The sequence below is a fragment of the Cnephaeus nilssonii genome, assembly GCF_951640355.1.
Source record: "Cnephaeus nilssonii genome assembly, chromosome: 7".
Classification (NCBI taxonomy): Eukaryota; Metazoa; Chordata; class Mammalia; order Chiroptera; family Vespertilionidae; genus Cnephaeus; species Cnephaeus nilssonii.
This window is the reverse complement of record NC_137078.1, coordinates 57983987-58001986: the sequence shown is the minus strand read 5'-3', so window position 1 is coordinate 58001986 and position 18000 is coordinate 57983987. Positions and strand designations below refer to the sequence as shown.

At 35.8% G+C, this 18000-nt stretch overlaps 1 protein-coding gene across 6 annotated transcripts in view; it reads left to right on the top strand.

The window, feature by feature from the left end:
* RAVER2 (ribonucleoprotein, PTB binding 2) overlaps positions 1–18000 on the top strand; it is an 86579-nt gene that overhangs the window by 50773 nt on the left and 17806 nt on the right. For 4 of the 6 annotated variants that reach the window (XM_079777015.1, XM_079777013.1, XM_079777014.1 and 1 more), the window contains exons 8-11: positions 108–219; positions 3018–3286; positions 12464–12575; positions 14077–14213. In XM_079777015.1, coding sequence (XP_079633141.1) covers positions 108–219; positions 3018–3286; positions 12464–12575; positions 14077–14213 — 630 coding nt within the window. Of the gene's footprint in view, positions 1–107; positions 220–3017; positions 3287–12463; positions 12576–14076; positions 14214–15588; positions 16521–18000 lie in introns of those variants that run through there. The other 2 variants (XR_013813782.1, XM_079777016.1) reach the window with 2 other exon arrangements.

The following is an 18000-nucleotide window of genomic DNA, read 5'->3' as shown; positions in this document are numbered from 1 at the left end:
TGAAATCAGGCTATTGGTCAGATTGAATTTTCACTTGTGTAGCCTCTTAAGTCAGTTACATCCGGCTGCCACTGGCAGAGGTCTTACTTTCTTTTCTTCTTTTGCAGAAACCGGGCTTACTTGGAGATCCCCCAGTGATGGTACTTCAGGCTGCAGTAGGAATAGGGTCAGCACTTCCCTTGAAAACAGAGTTGGGTCATCATGGAGAAGCTCATAAAAGTAAATGATGTGTATTTACTGAGAAGTCAGTGCACAGTCAGATTTGAGGTTTAAAGATAATTTATCGATATCCTACTTTTTACAGGAACGTCAAATTTGAGTTTTCAGTCATTTAAAATTTCCAGGGCCCTTTTCGCTTTTCTGTTCTTAATACTAGAAGATTATTGATGTTACTGATGGACTCGCTTCCATGCCAAGATAAGACTTTGCCTGTGGGATAAGCTTTAATGTTTGGTAAAGGTTCGCAGCAGCGTGAGGCAAAAACATAGGTCCATTTGAGAGTGACATGCTGCCCACTGGGCTGACAACACATTACGCAGGCATTCATTGAACTTCTGCCTGGATAAGAAAACCTTAGCTTTTATGAAGAAACTAGAGGCCGGGTGCATGAAATTCATGCACTCGGGGGAGGGGGGAGGTCCCCTCAGCCCAGCCTGCGCCACCGCTGCTGCGCTCACCAGCCGTGAACCTGGCTCCTGTGGGAGCGCACTGACCACCAGGGGGCAGCTCCTGCAATTAGCGCCTTCCCCCTGGTGGTCAGTGCATGTCATAGCTACCGGTTGTTTTGCTGTTCGGTCGATTTGCTTATTAGCCATTTATATGTAGGATAGCTGGTGTTTGTTAATTTAAACTTTGTTTATTTACTTACTAGAGGCCCGGTGCACGAATTCGTGCACCAGTGGGGTTCCTCTGCCTGGCCTGCGGGATCAGGCTGAAACCGGCTCTCTGATATCCCCCGAGGGGTCCCGGATTGCGAGAGGGCTCAGGCCAGGCCAAGGGACCCCACTGGCATACAATCAGGGCTGTGGAGGGATGCAGGAGGTTGGCCAGATGGATAGAGAATGTGGGAGGGTTCCAGGGCATGTCCGGCCTGTCTAGCTCAGTCCCAATCGGCTGGACCCCAGCAGCAAGCTAACCTACCCGTCAGAGTGTCCCCTGGTGGTCAGTGCACGTCATAGCGACCGGTTGATCAGTTGACTGTCTGCCCCCTGGTGGTCAGTGCAAGTGGTTGAGTGGCCTTAGCATATCATTAGCATATTACCCTTTGATTGGTTGAATGGACAACTGGACACTTAGTGTACAGTAGGTCCTCGGGTTACGTCGGAGATCCGTTCCTACAGTGCAACGTAACGCGATTTTTGCCATAAGTCGGAACCCACCTACATAAGCACCTAGGTCACTCACATGGAGCACATACACAGCAGTAATGAAGTGAAACAGTAAAAAAAATTTAAAAGAAAGATAACAATTCCTTACCTTTACTTGTGGTAAATAAATAATAAAAAACATAAAGCACACATGTACATACGTCGAAATGACAGAACTTTTTAAAAAAATAAATAAATGGGAGATGGCAATGTAACCATGAAATGACATACATTGAGTCCGACATAACCCGAGGACTGCCTGTATTAGGCTTTTATTATATAGGATGTCACTTTTTAAAATGTGATCTCCATATTAGTATTAGAAGAAAAATAATGTGTACAGTTCTTATTAAAAGAAAAACAGGAGCATGGTGGTTAATGTGATTTCTTACTTGAATATGATTTTGAAAGACACCGGGGGGGAAAAAGGGCCACCATTAATAAAATTAAAATATATATGGGTAACATATATATCTTGTACATTAAACCAGCAAGTCAAATGATCAGATAACTCAATCATTTCTGACTGTTCGTATTGACTGGGCAAAAGGTAAACCATTACATAGGTTTAGAAATTTTTATTGTATGATGGGATCTGTCCTAAAAAATAAATTCTGTATGCCAAAAAGCTTATGCAAGTGTTTATTAGTTGTGTTGGATTAAATAATAAGCTATTTTCTTTTGCATGTGCTGTATTAAGAACACTGAAAATTCAGTGTTGAAATAAATATATCACTAAGAGATAAAACCATCTCTTAAGTACATAATACTGAAAATAATTTAAGAAATTTGTTTAGTGAGTTGGTAAATTATAAATTTGACTTAAAGTAGTTATCAAAATTAGCTCTTTTCATTTAATTTTGATCTATAGATTTTTTTAAAAAGTGGAATGGTTCAGAATTTGCCTATTAAAACTTGCATTTTTTTCTCCCAGAATTTCTTGTTATGCCCTATAAATAAAAATGTAAAACTTTCATGTTAAATTTGGTGATCTATTCACAAATATTGATGTGTTTTAAATAGTGGTGTGCTGATGTTTAAAAATCAGTTCTCTAGGGTAAAAACATCTTGGTTTGTAGGCTTTGTGATTCCTGTGTGTAAACACTCCAACCATGGTCGATTCAGGTTGCCAATGTGAACACTTTGAACTGGAGAGCAGGGAAGAGATGAGCTGGTGCAAGAAAGCTGACCAAATTTATTGTTGGAGTTAATCTAATTTTACAATGTTTAAGAGTCAGAGAACTTTTTAAACCAAAGACTAATTATTCCTTCAGATATGCAAGCAGGCAAATTACAATGATTGGGCATTTTTTTAAAAAAAGGCACTGATGCCACTCAAATGCCAAAAAAGTGCATACATTTTGCACTCAGCTTTTAAAATACACAATTAAAACTTAGACTTAAAAAATGTAATATTCTTGAGACTATACTGGAAGTTGTTTAAGAAAGGCATGATTCCTGTTATAGGTTTTTGTTTTCCTAGGAACCTGCTAATTTACAATTTCTAACCACCCCATTTGAATTTAACTGTTCTCTAATAGGTTAAACAATGTTTGTTTGCATTTTGCCTATCATTTAACAAAATCAAAAGGACTATTATAAATAAGGCTTGTCTAACCAAAAGTTTTTGGCATTTGTGGTTCCCTACAGCATCTAATCTGATTCCAACTCAAACAACTCTAACAGCTGGAATGGGCTTATTACCGTTCTTTGCAAATCAGCACATTGCTGGACAAGCTGGGCCAGGGCATGGGAATACTCAGGAGAAACAGCCAGCCTCCGTGGGAATAGCAGAAGGAAATTTCTCAGGGTCACAGGCTTATCTTCAGAGCTTTCCGAACCTTACTGCTGGAGGTTTGCTGGCAGGACACCATAAGCAACAACAGAGTCAGCCAAAAAGCACAGAGATGAGTTCAGGGGTAAGAAAACTCTGTGTGTGCATACGCATAGACACACATACACAAACAATGCAGGTGTATGTTACAAATACATATGCATTATATAAATTATATATGTATATAGATGTTCTTTTTAATTTTATCTTAAATGAGATTATTCTAATTCCAGAATATTCTAATTTTTGCTTATTTTACAGGTGATATAATTTATGAAATATCAAAGCAATCTTAACTATTTTTTTATTTCAAAGGAAGTTAATACAAAGTATGAAATATCAATTACAAACTAGATCATTGCTATTATATATCAAAGATATGATGGCTTTTTTATAGTGTACACTTCTCAAAATAGAAGAAATATTGCACTCTTAAAGAAACTTACTATAAACAAACAAAAATCCATCTTTTGATAAGTTTTATCAACTGATGTTTGGGACTATGCTTAATTACTTGCCAGTTTGTTAGTAAATAAAATTATTTTAATTTGTGTAAAATGAGGTTTTTAAGTCTATTACTGTAAAATAATTTATATATAAATTTTGTACTATAAATTTTTGCCTTTAAAAAGTTTGAGGTATGCATGGTTTACACAAATATTTGATATTAAAAAAATAAAATATAAACTAAGTTCAAAGTTTTGTAGTTTCAAAAAACTTGTTATTAATATTTATTAATTATATAGTGATGTTTATAAGACTTTATAAGTAAATAATAAAGCTGTTCTTTGAGATATACTCATGTTTTCTATTTTAATGTATTCTGTAGTTAGTTCAGGTATTATTTTAATATTTAGAGGGAGAATCAGTTTTATTTTATTAAAGATGTCAAAGTCAGTTATTACACTCTGGTTTGTCTGAAAGAATCTAAACTCTGTTTTAATTCTGGAAGTTTTACCCAGTCAATTTTGTTGTTGTTAATCCTCACCCAAGGATATTTTTCCATTGATTTTTAGGGAGAGTGGAAGAGAGAGGGAAAGACAGAGAGAAACATCAATGTGAGCGAAACAAATCAATTGGTTGCCTCCTGCACAAGCCCCCCCTACCCACCCCCCGCCTGCTCTCCCCCCACCCGCTCTCTCCCCTTCACCAGGGCCGGGGAGGAGCCTGCAACCCAGGTACCTACCCTTGATCGGAATTGAACCTGGGACCCTTTGGTCCCAGGCCAACACTGTATCCACTGAGCCAAACCGGCTAGGGCCCCAGTCATTTTAATGGTTATAAACCACTGGCATTTACAAGTGTTATAATTGGTGGGTAGAATACATATATTTAATTTTTACTTTATTTGTACTCTAAAATTCCTTTTGGCTTGCAAGTGGTGTAAAACTCAGGCTACAAGGAGAATATGAGAGAAAAAAATTACCTAGTTGGCTATATTCAAATGTCAAAATAATACTGAATTTGTAAGAGGTTTGGTGCCACTTAGTCCAAGCAGGATGTATGGATAGAATGTCCTACAATTAAAAAATAAAACTAGGGCAGTACTTCATAGAATGCATTTTATGCATTTAAAAAAAATTATCTGCAACATTAATTGCTTGGGTTATTGAGGGAAATTAAACAAATAGAATTTATATATTAATTACTTAATCTTTTTGCATAGGGTCTTTAATTCATAGTAAATGAAAGCACCATGGTCTCTAGAAAAACTGGATATGAGGCGATACACAAATCCTATTCACAAGATGACAGCCAAAGTCAGGCAGACTGTCCTTTCCCCACTGTGTATTCTTGGCACTCTTGTGAAACATAGTTGACCACAAATGCGTGGGTTTACTTCTGGGCTATTTTGTCAATATCTTGGCAAAGTTTTATGCCAGTATCTGTTTTAATTACTATGGTTTTGTCGTATAGTTTGAAACAGGAAGTGGAATGCCTCCAGATGTATTCTTTCCCAAGATATCCCTAGCCACTTGGGGTCTTTGGGTTCCATACAAATTATAGGATTACTTTCCCTATTACTGTAAAAAGTGCCATTGAAATTTTGATTGGAATTTATTAAATTTGTAGGTTGCTTTGGGCAGTATGGACTTTTTTCCCCCTAAAATATGTTTTTATTGATTTTTTTTAGAGAGAGAGGAAGGGAGAGGATAGAGAGAAACATCATGAGAGAGAAACTTCATCAATCGGCTGCCTCCTGCGCGGCCCCCCGCCAGGGGATCGAGCCTGCAATCTGGGCATGTGCCCTGACCAGGAATCTAACCAATGGCCTTTTGTTTCCTGGGTCAATGCTCAACCATTGAGCTACACCAGCTAGGTGGTAGTATGGACATTTTAAAAATATTATTTCTTCCATGATATTATTCTGCTAACAAGGCTATCTTTCCAGTTGTATTGTTTTTTATTTCTTTTATCAATATCTTATGCTTTTCAGTGTACAGATCTTTCACCTTCTTAGTTAAATTTATTCCTAAATATTTTATTCTTTTTGATGATATTGTAAATGAGATTTTTCTTAATTAAAAAATAGCTTATTGATAGTATATTGTTAATATATAGAAATGCCACTGGTACAAACAGAGATTATTTGACTTCTTCCTTTCTGATTTGGATGCCTTTTTATCTTTTTCTTGCCTAATTGCTCTCTGGCTAGGACTGCCAGTATCTGTTGAATAAAATGGGCATCCGTGTCTTGTACCTGATCTCCGAGGAAAAACTTTCAGCTTTTCACCATTGAATATGATGTTCTCTGTGGGCATGTCTTTTATGTATGGCTTTTATTATCTTGAGGTCTATGTGTAGCTTTTATTATGAAAGGACTAGGAGTCCAGCGTGCGCAGCACTGCCCACCCTCGAGTCGCAGGTCGGCCCTGCCTCACTCCCCGGGCCCCGCAGCGGCTGCCACTGCTGATCAGGCCCTCCCCCAGCGCAGGCGCAGAGTCCCCTGCCACCCCGCCCCCGACGCTCCACGCACAACCTCCTCCTGTCCGGTCGACCCGTTATGGTGTCCCAGTTAATTAGCATATTTCTCTATTATATATATATATATATATATATTCAGTTTTCACTAATGTGTTTTCTGTGTCTATCAAAACCATTATATGTTTCTTTTCCTTTAATCTATTTAATGTGGTGTATCATATTTATTGATTGTGTATGTTGAACCATTCTTACATCCCAAGGTTAAATTCCAGTGGATTGTGGTGCATAATTCTTTTAATGGGTTGTTGAATTCAGGTTGCTTATATTTTGTTTAGGGTTGCTAATATTTTGACGAGGATTTTTGCACCTATGTTCATCAGGGATATTGGTCTAAATTTTTTTCTTGTAGTATCCTTATCTAGCTTTGATATGAAGGCAGTGCTGGCCTTGTAAAATAAATTAGGAAGTGTTTAAGGAAGAGTTTCTGAAGCACTGGCATTAATTCTTTTTTAAATGTTTGATAGAATTCATCAATTAAGCCATTTGGTCCTGAGCTTTTCATTGTTGGGAATTTATTTATTTTTAATTAATTTAGTTATTTTTATGGTTTAAAGTATTACATGTCTTCTTTTTCTCCCAAGTGACTCCCCCAGGCCACTCCCACCCCTGAGGGCAAGCCCCCACTGCTCCAGTGTCTGTCCATTGGTTATGCTAATATGCATGCATACAAGTCCTTTGGTTGATCTCTAACGACCCCATTCCCCCCCCCCTTCTCTCTGAGGTTGGATGGTTTGTTCATTGCTACCTTGTCTCAGGATCTATTTTTGTTCATCAGTTTATGTTGATCATTATATCCGACATATGAGTGAGATCATGTGATATTTATCTTTCTCCGACTGGCTTATTTTGCTTAGCATAATGCTCTCCAGTTCCATCCATGCTGTTGCAAATGGTAAAAGTTCCTTCTTTTTTACAGCAGTATAGTATTCCATTGTGTAGATGTACCACAGTTTTTTAATCCACTCATCTGCTGATGGGCATTTAGGCTGTTTCCAGATCTTAGCTATGGTAAATTGTGCTGCTATGAACATAGGGGTGCATATATCCTTTCTGATGGGTGTCTCTGGTTTCTTGGGATCTAGTCCTAGAAGTGGGATAACTGGGTCAAATGGGAGTTCCATTTTTAGTTTTTTGAGGAAACTCCATACTGTTCTCCACAGTGGCTGCACCAGTCTGCATTCCCACCAGCAGTCCACGAGGGTTCCTTTTTCTCCGCATCCTTGGCAGCACTTGTCGTTTGTTGATTTGTTGATGATAGCCATTCTGACAGGTGTGAGATGTTACCTCATTGTTGTTTTGATTTGCATCTCTTGCATGATTAGTGATTTTGAACAGGTTTTCATATGTCTCTCGGCCTTCTGTATGTCCTCTTTTGAAAAGTGTCTACTTAGGTCCTTTGCCCATTTTTTGATTGGATCATTTATCTTCCTTTTGTTAAGCTGTATGGGTTCTCTGTGAATTTTGGAGATTAAACCCTTATCTGAAATAGTATTGGCAAATATGTTCTCCCATGCAGTGAGCTTTCTTGTTGTTTTGTTGATGGTTTCTTTTGCTGTGCAGAAGCTTTTTCTTTGTTATAGTCCCATTTATTTATTTTTTCCTTAGTTTCCATTGCCCTAGGAGCTGTATCAGTAAAGATATTGCTATGACATGTCTGATATTTTGCTGCCTAAAGTCTTCCAAGATTTTTATGGTTTCCCGTCTTACATTTAAGTCCTTTAATCATTTTGAGTTTGCTTTTGTATATGGTGTAAGTTGGTGATCTAGTTTCTTTTTTTTTTTTTTGCATGTATCTGACCAAATTTCCCAGGACCATTTATTGAAGAGACTGTCTTGAGTCCATTTTATGCTCTTGCCTCCTTTGTTAAATATTAATTGAACATAATGACTTGGGTCGATTTCTGGGTTCTCTGTTTTGTTCCATTGGTCTATATGTCTGTTCTTGTGCCAGTACCAGGCAGTTTTGAGAATTGTGGCTTTGTAATACAGCTTGATATCTGGTATTGTGATCCTTACAACTTTGGTCTTCTTTCTCAGGATTGCTGTGGCTATTCGGGGTCTTTTTTTATTCAAGATGAATTTTTGGAGAGTTTGTTCTAGGTTTGTGAAATATGCCACTGGTATTTTAATGGGGATTGCATTGAAGCTATAAATTGCTTTGGGTAATATGGACATTTTAATGATGTTGATTCTACTAATCCATGAACATGGTATGTTCTTCCATTTGTTTATGTCTTCCTCTATCTCTTTTTACAATGTCCTTGTAGTTTTCCGAGTACAGGTCTTTTATGTCCTTAGTTAAGTTTATTCCTAGGTATCTTAATTCTTTGATGTAATGGTAAATGGAATTGATTTTTTTTTCATTTCTCTTTCTGTGAGTTCATTATTGCTGTGTCAAAAAGCCATAGTTTTCTGGGTGTTAATTTTGTACCTTGCTACATTGCCAAATTCATTTATTAAATCTAGTAGTTTTTTGATAGAGTCTTTGAGGTTTTCTATGTACAGTATCATGTCATCTGCAAATAATGACAGTTTTACTTCCTCTTTTCCAATTTGGATGCCTTTTATTTCTTCTTCTTGTCTGATTGCTATGGCTAGCACTTCCAGTGCTATATCAAACAGGAGTGTTGAAAGTTGGCATCCCTGTCTTGTTCCTATTCTTAGGGGAAATGAATTTAGTTTTTCCCCATTGGGTATGATGTTGGCTGTAGGTTTGTCATGTAAGGCTTTTATTATGTTGAGGTATGATCCCTCTATTCCCACTTTGCTGAGAGTTTTTATCAAGAAAGGGTGTTGGATTTTGTCAAATGGTTTTTCTACATCAATTGATATGATTGTGTGATTTTTGTCTCTCAATTTCTTTATGTGATGTATCACGTTTATTAATTTGCAGATATTGTACCATCCTTGCATCCCTGGAATAAATCCCACTTGGTCATGGTATATGATCTTTCTAATGTAATGCTGAATCCTATTTGCTAGAATTTTGTTGAGGATTTTAGCATCTATATTCATTATGGATATTGGCCTGTAATTTTCTTTGTGGTGTCTTTATCTGGTTTTGGAATTAAGGTAATGCTGACTTCATAGAAAGAGCTGGGAAGTGTGTCTTCCTCTTGAATTTTTTGAAATAGTCTGAGAAGGATAGCTTTTAGTTCTTCTTTGCATGCTTGGCAGAACTCCCCTGTAAAGCCATCAGGACCAGAGCTTTTGTTTGCCGGAAGATATTTTATTACTGCTTCAACTTCTTTGCTAGTTATCGGCCTATTCAGGTGTTTTTTTTTATTATTATTATTCCTGATTGAGTTTTGGAAGCTTGTAATTTTCTAAGAATATGTTCATTTCGTCTAGGTTGTCCAGTTTGTTGGAATAGAGTTGTTCATAGTATTTTTTCATAATCCTTTGTATTTCTGTGGGGTCGGTTGTTACTTCACCTCTTTCATTTCTGATTTTATTTGGGTCCTCTATCTTTGCTTCTTGGTTGTTGGGAATTTTTTTATTAATCCTTACTCATTAATGGTCTGTTCAGATTTCTTTGATTCAATCTTTGTAGAATGTTTCCAGAAATTTATCCATTTCTTGTAGTTTATCCAATTTGTTGGCATATGTTTCTTGATAATAGTCTATTATGATCCTTTATATTTCTGTGGTATCAGCTATAATGTCTCCTCTTTCATTTATAATTTTGAGTCCTTTCTCTTTTACTCTTGGTTAGTCTAGCTAAACATTAGTCTATTTAGTTTACCTTTTCAGAACATCAACACTTCACTCTATTGATCTTCCTTTCTCTTATCTGTTTTATTTATTTCAACTCTAGTAAATAATATTTCCTTACTTTGGTTAATTTTGGGCTTTTTCTAATCCGTTGAGGTGTAAAGTTAGGTTGTTTACTTTTTTCTTCATATAGGCATTTACCACAATACAATTTCATCTTAGAACTGCTTTTGCTGCATCCCATAACTTTTGAGTATGTTGTTTTCCATTTTCATTTGTCTCAAGAGATTTTTTTTAAATTTCCCTTTTATTTCTTCTTTAACCCATTAGGAGTGTGTTGTTTAATTTCTACATATCTGTGAATTTTCTACTTTTTATCCTGTTACTGATATCTAGCTTCATACCCCTGTGGTCAGAACAATACCTGATATTGTTTCAGTGTTCTTAAATTTGTTAAGGCTTGTTTTGTCACTCAACTTTTTTTTTCTTCTTCTACTTTTGGTGTCATATCCAATAAATCATTGCCAAATTTAATATCATGAAGCTTTCCATCTAAGCTTTTTCTTAGAGATTTATAGTTTTAGCTCTTACATTTAGGTCTTTGATCCATTTTGAGTTAATTTTTGTATAGGTGTTAGATAAGGATCTACTTCATTCTTTTACATGTGGATATCCAAGTTTCTCAGTATTTTTTTAAATATATTTTATTGATTTTAGAGAGAAAGGGAGAGGGAGAGATAGAAACATCAATGATGAGAGAGAATCATTGATTGGCTGCTTCCTGCACGCCCTCTACTGGGGATTGAGCCCGCAACCCAGGCACGTGCCCATGGCTGGAATTGAACCTGGGACCCTTCAGTCCACAGGCCGATGCTCTATCCATTGAGCCAAACCAGCTAGGGCAGTTTCTCAGTATTTTTGTTGAAAAGACCTTCCATTCCCCATTGAATAATCTTGACACTTGTTAAAAATCATTTAACCATGTGCATATGTGGGGATTTATTTCTGGGGTCTCTATTCTATTCCATTCACTGGTATGTCTGTTTTTATGCCAGTACCACACTGTTAAGATTACTATAGCTTTATAGTAAGTTTTGAAATCATAAAGTGGGGGCCCTCTATTCTTGTTTCTTTTTCACCTTCCAGCAACTTTTGGAGGGTCCCTTAATATTCTATATGAATCTTAGGATGGGTTTTTCATTTTCTGCAAAAAAGTTGGAATATTAATTGTGATTATTGAATCTGTAGATTATTTGGGGTAGTATTGACACTTTAACAGTATTGTTTCCAATTCATGAACATGGGATGTATTTTCATTTATTTGCCATCTTTAATTTTTTTCAACAGTGTTTTGTAGTTTGTCAGTATACAAGTACTTATCCTTGGTTCAGTTAATTCCTAAGTATTTTATTCTACTGGAATTGTTTTCTTTTTGTTTTTGTATTGTTCTTTGTTAGTATATACAAACACAACTGTTATTTGCATGTTGATTTTTGTATCCTGAGATTCATTTATTAATTCTAACAGTGTTTGTGTGATCTTTTTATGTCTGCAAAAAGAGATAATTTTACTTTTTTGTTTCTAATTTGGATGCCTTTTATATCTTTTTCCTGCTTAATTGCTCTGGCTAGAACTTCCAGTATTGTGTTGAACAGAAGTGGTGAAGGCATCTTCGTCTTATTCTTGATCTTCAGTCTTTTACCATTGAGTATAATACCGTACTTTCCGGTGTATAAGACAACTGGGCGTATAAGATTTTCCTGGGTTAAAAAGTCTTTTTATACGACAGAAAATACGGTATATTGGGCTATATTGATGGGATTAGATATAATGGATTAGATATATTGGACTACCGTATTTTCCGGCGTATAAGACAACTTTTTAACCCAGGAAAATCTTATACGCCCAGTCGTCTTATATGCCGGAAAATACGGAATGGCTTTTTTATACATGACTTTTGTTATGGTAGTTTCCTTCTATTTCTAATTTGCTGAGGGTATTGAATTTTGTCAAATGCTTTTTCTTCATCAATTAAGATGATTATATGTTTGTTTCATGTCTCTTTAAATGTTTGGTAGAATTCTCCAGTGAAGCCATTTGGTCCATTAGCATTATTCTGGTTAATGTAATATAGCTGTTAAGAAAGAAAGGGTTTCAGGCCTGGCTCCAACACATACTAAATGTGCTTTTAAAAAATAATGTTGATAACTTTGTTTCTGGAAGTAAGATATGAAATTTGTTTTTTTTCTTGTGAAGATGAATTCTCTCCTGGTTCAAATGAGAAGGTTGTACAAGATGGCCTTTAATTCTCTTTCAGTGCTAAAGTTCAATGGTTCCAGAATAGTTTTTTAAAAACTTACTGAAAAAAATAATAGCAGGTGAAATGTGATAATTTTAATCAATATCCAGAAATATTTCATAACTTTATATCTTCATAGGTAGAAGCATTAGTTTCTACAAGTTTTTACCACTCTAGATTTATTGAAGTATTTCTTCATTACTTCTTCTTTTTATTTTCTTGTACCTTTTATTAAGTTCCTACTCTTTTGTTTTTGATAAATAGGCTGCCTCTAAGAATCAGACTTCACTCTTGGGAGAACCGCCCAAAGAAATTCGGCTTAGTAAAAATCCATACCTAAACTTGGCGAGTGTGTTGCCCAGTGTGTGCTTATCATGTAAGTGAGAACTCAGTATTAATATTTTGGAGTTTTATTGAATACTTTCCGTAATGAGTTTTACTTCAGTTTTTAATTTGATAGAAACAAATCATGCCTGTTGACCAATTAAAGCCTAAATTATGACCCCGGTCTTTAAAATGAAAGAACAACTAAAATTAACCCTTAAAATGCATTTTACTTTAAGGAAGGCATTTTTATAATTTATTAAGAATATAATTAATATTGAATTATTGAATCATTAAAAAAATTGGGCAGAAGAATTATTTGGCACAATAATTCTTTACAGATAGAATCATATTTCTAAAATAGAGGTTTAAACTTCTAAGTAATTTAATATATCTGGAGTATTAGCCAAATACACCAAAAACCTATGAGCTACTCATCGGCAGAAGTGGAATTCTCATGTACTTTTTTGGAGGATCTCCTCAGGCCTTCAGTTACTGTAAATTAACAGTTTTAAGAGAAAATCACAGTTGTGGCTTACGCTGTACATATACTAGGATATTCACTAGAACATTGGTTGTAAACAGTAAAAACTAGAAAGTGCCTTAAGGTCCATTGACAGGAATGAATAGTTTGTCTTAAAATGGAATACTACGCAACTTTTCTTTTATAATCATGTAGTAATGTAAAATTACCTCTAAGACAAATTAAATGGAAAAAGCAAATGTATGTATAAAGTGATTCCATTTGTTTATTTAAAACTATATATTCTTACATGTACATATTTGAATGTGTAAATGGATAAAGTAAATCTGGGAAAATAAATTCTAAACTGTCACCTCTGGGTAAAAGAATAGGATTGGTTGAGAAGAGATGAAAGATGGATTTCATTTTTAATGTGCATTATCTTTATTTTATGGAGTATTCTCTTGAATCTAAACATTAATATCTAAGTTTTTAATAGCCAGAAAAAAATTTAATATGCTTTTAGTATATCTACTATATTTTTAACTGGTCCAAAAATTGATAGTTACAACTGTTACATTAATAAGAAAGGTTAATTTACATTTTGTATGCCTTGTTTTGGAGATTATACATATATATGTATTTTTAAAAATATGTTTTTATTGATTTTAGAGATGGGAGAGAGAAACATCAATGATGAGAAAGAATCATTGATTGGCTGCCTCCTGCAGGTTCCCTATTGGGGATCGAGCCTGCAACCAGAGCATGTGCCCTTGACTGGAATCAAACCTGGGACCCTTTAGTCAGCAGGCCAATGCTCTATTCACTGAGCCAAACTAGCCAAGGCTAGACATATATGTTTCCACCAAAATTACTTACCATAGGGCAAACTTTCATTTTCAGTTATTTTAAATGAATAAGACATCATATACTATATATATTTTTTCTCCTGGGGATAATGTAGAAATATATTCTGGCAAGCTAAAATTGGTGTTCTATTTGAAAATATGCTGAATTAATGAGTCTGTACTCTGTTTATAATTAACAATAAAGCAACCTAACTAAAATATATGTATTGATTTTGCTTTAGCCCCTGCAAGTAAAACCACTCTACAGAAGACTGGAATTGCGAGCAACATTCTGGAGGCAGTCTCTCAGGAAAACGAATCACAACACACCTTGGAAAAGAGCATTGCTTATTCTCAGCCTTTTGGTGATTTTGCACAGGTAAATGAGTCTCAGATTTTGATGATATGTAGAAAAATTGGTTCAACTCCATATTGAGTTCACTGAATATGAAATTGTGATTCCTACCTATACTATCAGAGGAAATTAAAATTGCACTGATCTACACAGTATTTTTTTTTCTCACCATTTGGAATTTTAGGACATATTCAAGAAATTGCTAAGTATCATTTTGCACTATTTACCTGTCATTGTTTACAGTATTGGTTGGCAAACCACAGAACAACTCCAGCCCACCATTTGTTTGGTAAATAAAGTTTTATTGGAATACGGCCGGATTCATTCATTTAAACCTTGTCTGCAGTGCTGTGGTGCCACAGCGGAGAGTTGAGTAGTTCCAATAGAGACTTTATGGCTACAGGGTTAAATATTTACAATGTAGCTCTTTACAGAAAAACTGCTGACCTCTGATTAACCCCAGAATAGACCTGGCTAAGAACCCCAAGGAAATGCCTCTGTTGTTCACCATTGCTCATTTATGTAGAAACATGATAATTGCAGGCACTATTCTGCTAACTTTTAAACCAAACAGTCAATAACGGAAAGTATTACATTCGTTAGATGTACCATACCATTACCTACTTACGTCAGTTTTGCTTTGCTTTTTTCCCCTTCAGTTTATTCTTAGTGGCTTAAACTGAGAATGTATGTCATGTTAGCAGTATATGATATGAAATCATGAGGTCTTAATGATGAACAATTCTGATTCCTTCTCATTTCCCAGAGTAGTCAGCTTCTTCCCGCCTCTGTCCTCTCTGTGGGAGCAGCGCTTCCACTTGGATTCCTGGGAGCAGCTCTGTGTTTGCCTCCCCTGTCTCTGATAAACTTAGAAAAGGAAACCAATGGGAATTCCTTTAGAACAATTGATGCCTAAATATGCTTTTATGATAGGGTACTAGAAATGCACATCAAATAGGCTGTAAAAATGGTGCAGCTGGATATTAGCAAAATGTATAATAAGGGTCTCTTGTATACCCGTGGAAAAGAGGGAGAATAGATTGGAAGATGATGTAATTGGGTGGCAGCATACTTATATTTAAGGGACAACAGTCATGAATGGACACAACCTGGAAGGCATTCTCCTTATATGTTTCATAAAACTTCACCTTTGTTCCCTTATTACTTAACATTTTAAATAATGACATAGGTAAGGACATTGGGTGTATGCTGGTTATATTTCTAGGTGACAAAAGCCAAGGAAATAATCAGCGATGTATAAAATCTTTTATGAATAGTTTACCAGTTGATAATGGCGGATTTTGTAATAAAAGAAAACATGATAATTTCAAGAGAAACATCAAAAGTGCTTTATTCAAAGTAATGTCCACCACTAGCTACACATTTCCCCATCTTTCAGGTAATTTGTGGATACCGTCCCAATAGAACTTTTCTTGTTTTGAGGCAAACCATTCAGAGACCCAACTTGCCACTTCTTCCTATGTTTTGAAGTGCTGCTCAGAAAGTGCGTATGCCATCGATCGGAACAAGTGGTAATCTGAAGGAGCAAGGTCTGGTGAATACAGCGGGTGGGTTAATACTTCAGGCAAGATCTTTTAACGTGTCTTTAACTGGTTTTGAAGTGTGTGATGGTGCGTCATCATGAAGCAAAATTACTTTGCCATGTCTTCTGGCACATTCTGGTTGTTTCACGATCAAAGCATGGTTCAAATTGATTATTTGTTGTCAGTAGCGATCAGTATTAACAGTTTCACCTGGTTTTAGAAGCTCATAATATACCACACCTTCCTGATCCCACCAAATGCAGAGCCTTGTCTTCTTTCTGAAGTGACTTGGCCTTGCAGTTGATGTTGATGGTTGACCTGGATCAACCCACGATTTTGTGCATTTGGGATTCTCAAAATAAATCCGCTTTTCATCACCAGTCACAATTCGATGCAAAAAAGACTTTCTTTTGTGCCCTTGAAGCAACATTTTACTGATGACTTTTCAGTTTTCCATTTGTCGTTCGTTCAGTTGATGTAGCACCCGTTTTCCTTCCTTTAAAATCTTTCCCATTGCTTGTAAAAGATTGGAAATTGTTTGCTGAGCAACGTTAAATTTTCTGCAAGTTGTTTTTGAGTTTGACATGCATCTTCATACAGTAATGCTTGTAATTGTTGGTCCTCAAACTTTTTTGGTTGCCCTGGATGTTCTTTGTCTTTCACATTGAAATCATCACTTTTAAAGCATTTAAACCAGCGTTTAGAAGTATCTTGAGATGGAGCATGTTCACCATAAGCTTCCCGAAGTATACGATAACTTTTCCTTCAAAATAAAGTAATGAATTAAAACTTTGCGCGAATGCTCATTTTTTGGCATGAAATTCGACATTTTTAAGGGTAAAAATATCTATGATGTTAACGCCTTCAGCAAATTTGATATATGAAGTTTTGAAGCTTGTTGTCAATACAACAAAATAGCATACATATAAAATCACATATATATCAAAATATGTGTAACTCCATCTATTGAAAAAAATCCACATTATTAACCGGTACACCCAGTATAGCTGTGAAAATGAGAAACAACCTAAATTTCCAATAATTTATAGGAGTGAGAATACAAATTATGTCATATTTATACCAGGAAATACAATGCAAATATTAAAAATTATATAAAGCAATATGTAAACACATTATAAAACATTTTATAATCAATTGTTAATTTTAAACATTTATAAAATATAGTCCCTGTGCAATTTTTTTGTTTGTTTCTTTATAAGGAACAAAATTCATTTTTATATACAGGAAGAAGCACAATTATTTTAAGATGTAGTTAAATGTATGATTTAAGTTTTAAGGTTATTTTTTCTATTCACCTTTCTTTTATTTCACTTTTGAAATTGGTCTTGTTTTTCTCATTAGTAGTTTTATTAGATTACTGTGGTTTGTGAATATTTGTATCCACAGAAAGCCACTTGGCCATTTACACGTGGAGACATTCTGTGATAAAGACGCCTCTTGCATTGCCAGCCCTCTTCCTGCCTCTCCCTTGCTTACCCAGAGATCCTGTGAGGGGGGTCCTCCCTGGATTCCGTGTTCCCTGGGGCAGTCCCTGCTGTTTCCTCAGGCTTGTTCATAAAGTGAGATTTGTTCTTTCTCTCTCAGGTTCTTTCGTACTCATAAAGTAAACTTAACTAAATATTACTAATGGAATAAAGTAGTAAAAGGTGGTCATGTTTTAGGAATTCTTCTATTTCCAGTGCTGAAATGGAGGAAGAGGTCTAAGGGAAGGAAACCAACATTTTTGCTTTGTTTTGAACACTTGCTACATGCTCTGCAATAAAAGCATTAAGTATTTCTAACCATCTTATGCGATTTAAATGACCGCCTGCATAATACAAGTGGAAAGCATAAAGGGATAAATAATCTTTCCAAGGTCATGCAGTTAGCAAGTGACTTCTCTGATTCCAAAGCCCACACTATGTCCATTATACCAGGGAGAAGTTTCTGCAGGCCCGGGGGTGGTGTTTCATAGAGACTGGTTGGTTGGTTGGTTGGTTGGTTGGTTGGTTGGTTGGTGGTCGCCGGCCGCTGTGTGTAAGGATTAGGAGAAAAGACTATGTCAAGATATAGATGGATATAATAATGCCTCTTTCCAATAAAACTATCACACTTGAAAATCCTAGTTGGCATCCCAGTATTGGTGAAGTTGTTTGTGTCCTATTACTCCTCCTGCAGATAATTGTTACTAAATTGTATTCAATATGAAAGAAAAACAACCCCTGGAAGGCTCTGGAGAGTGGCCAACAGCAGGCAGAAATGGAAGG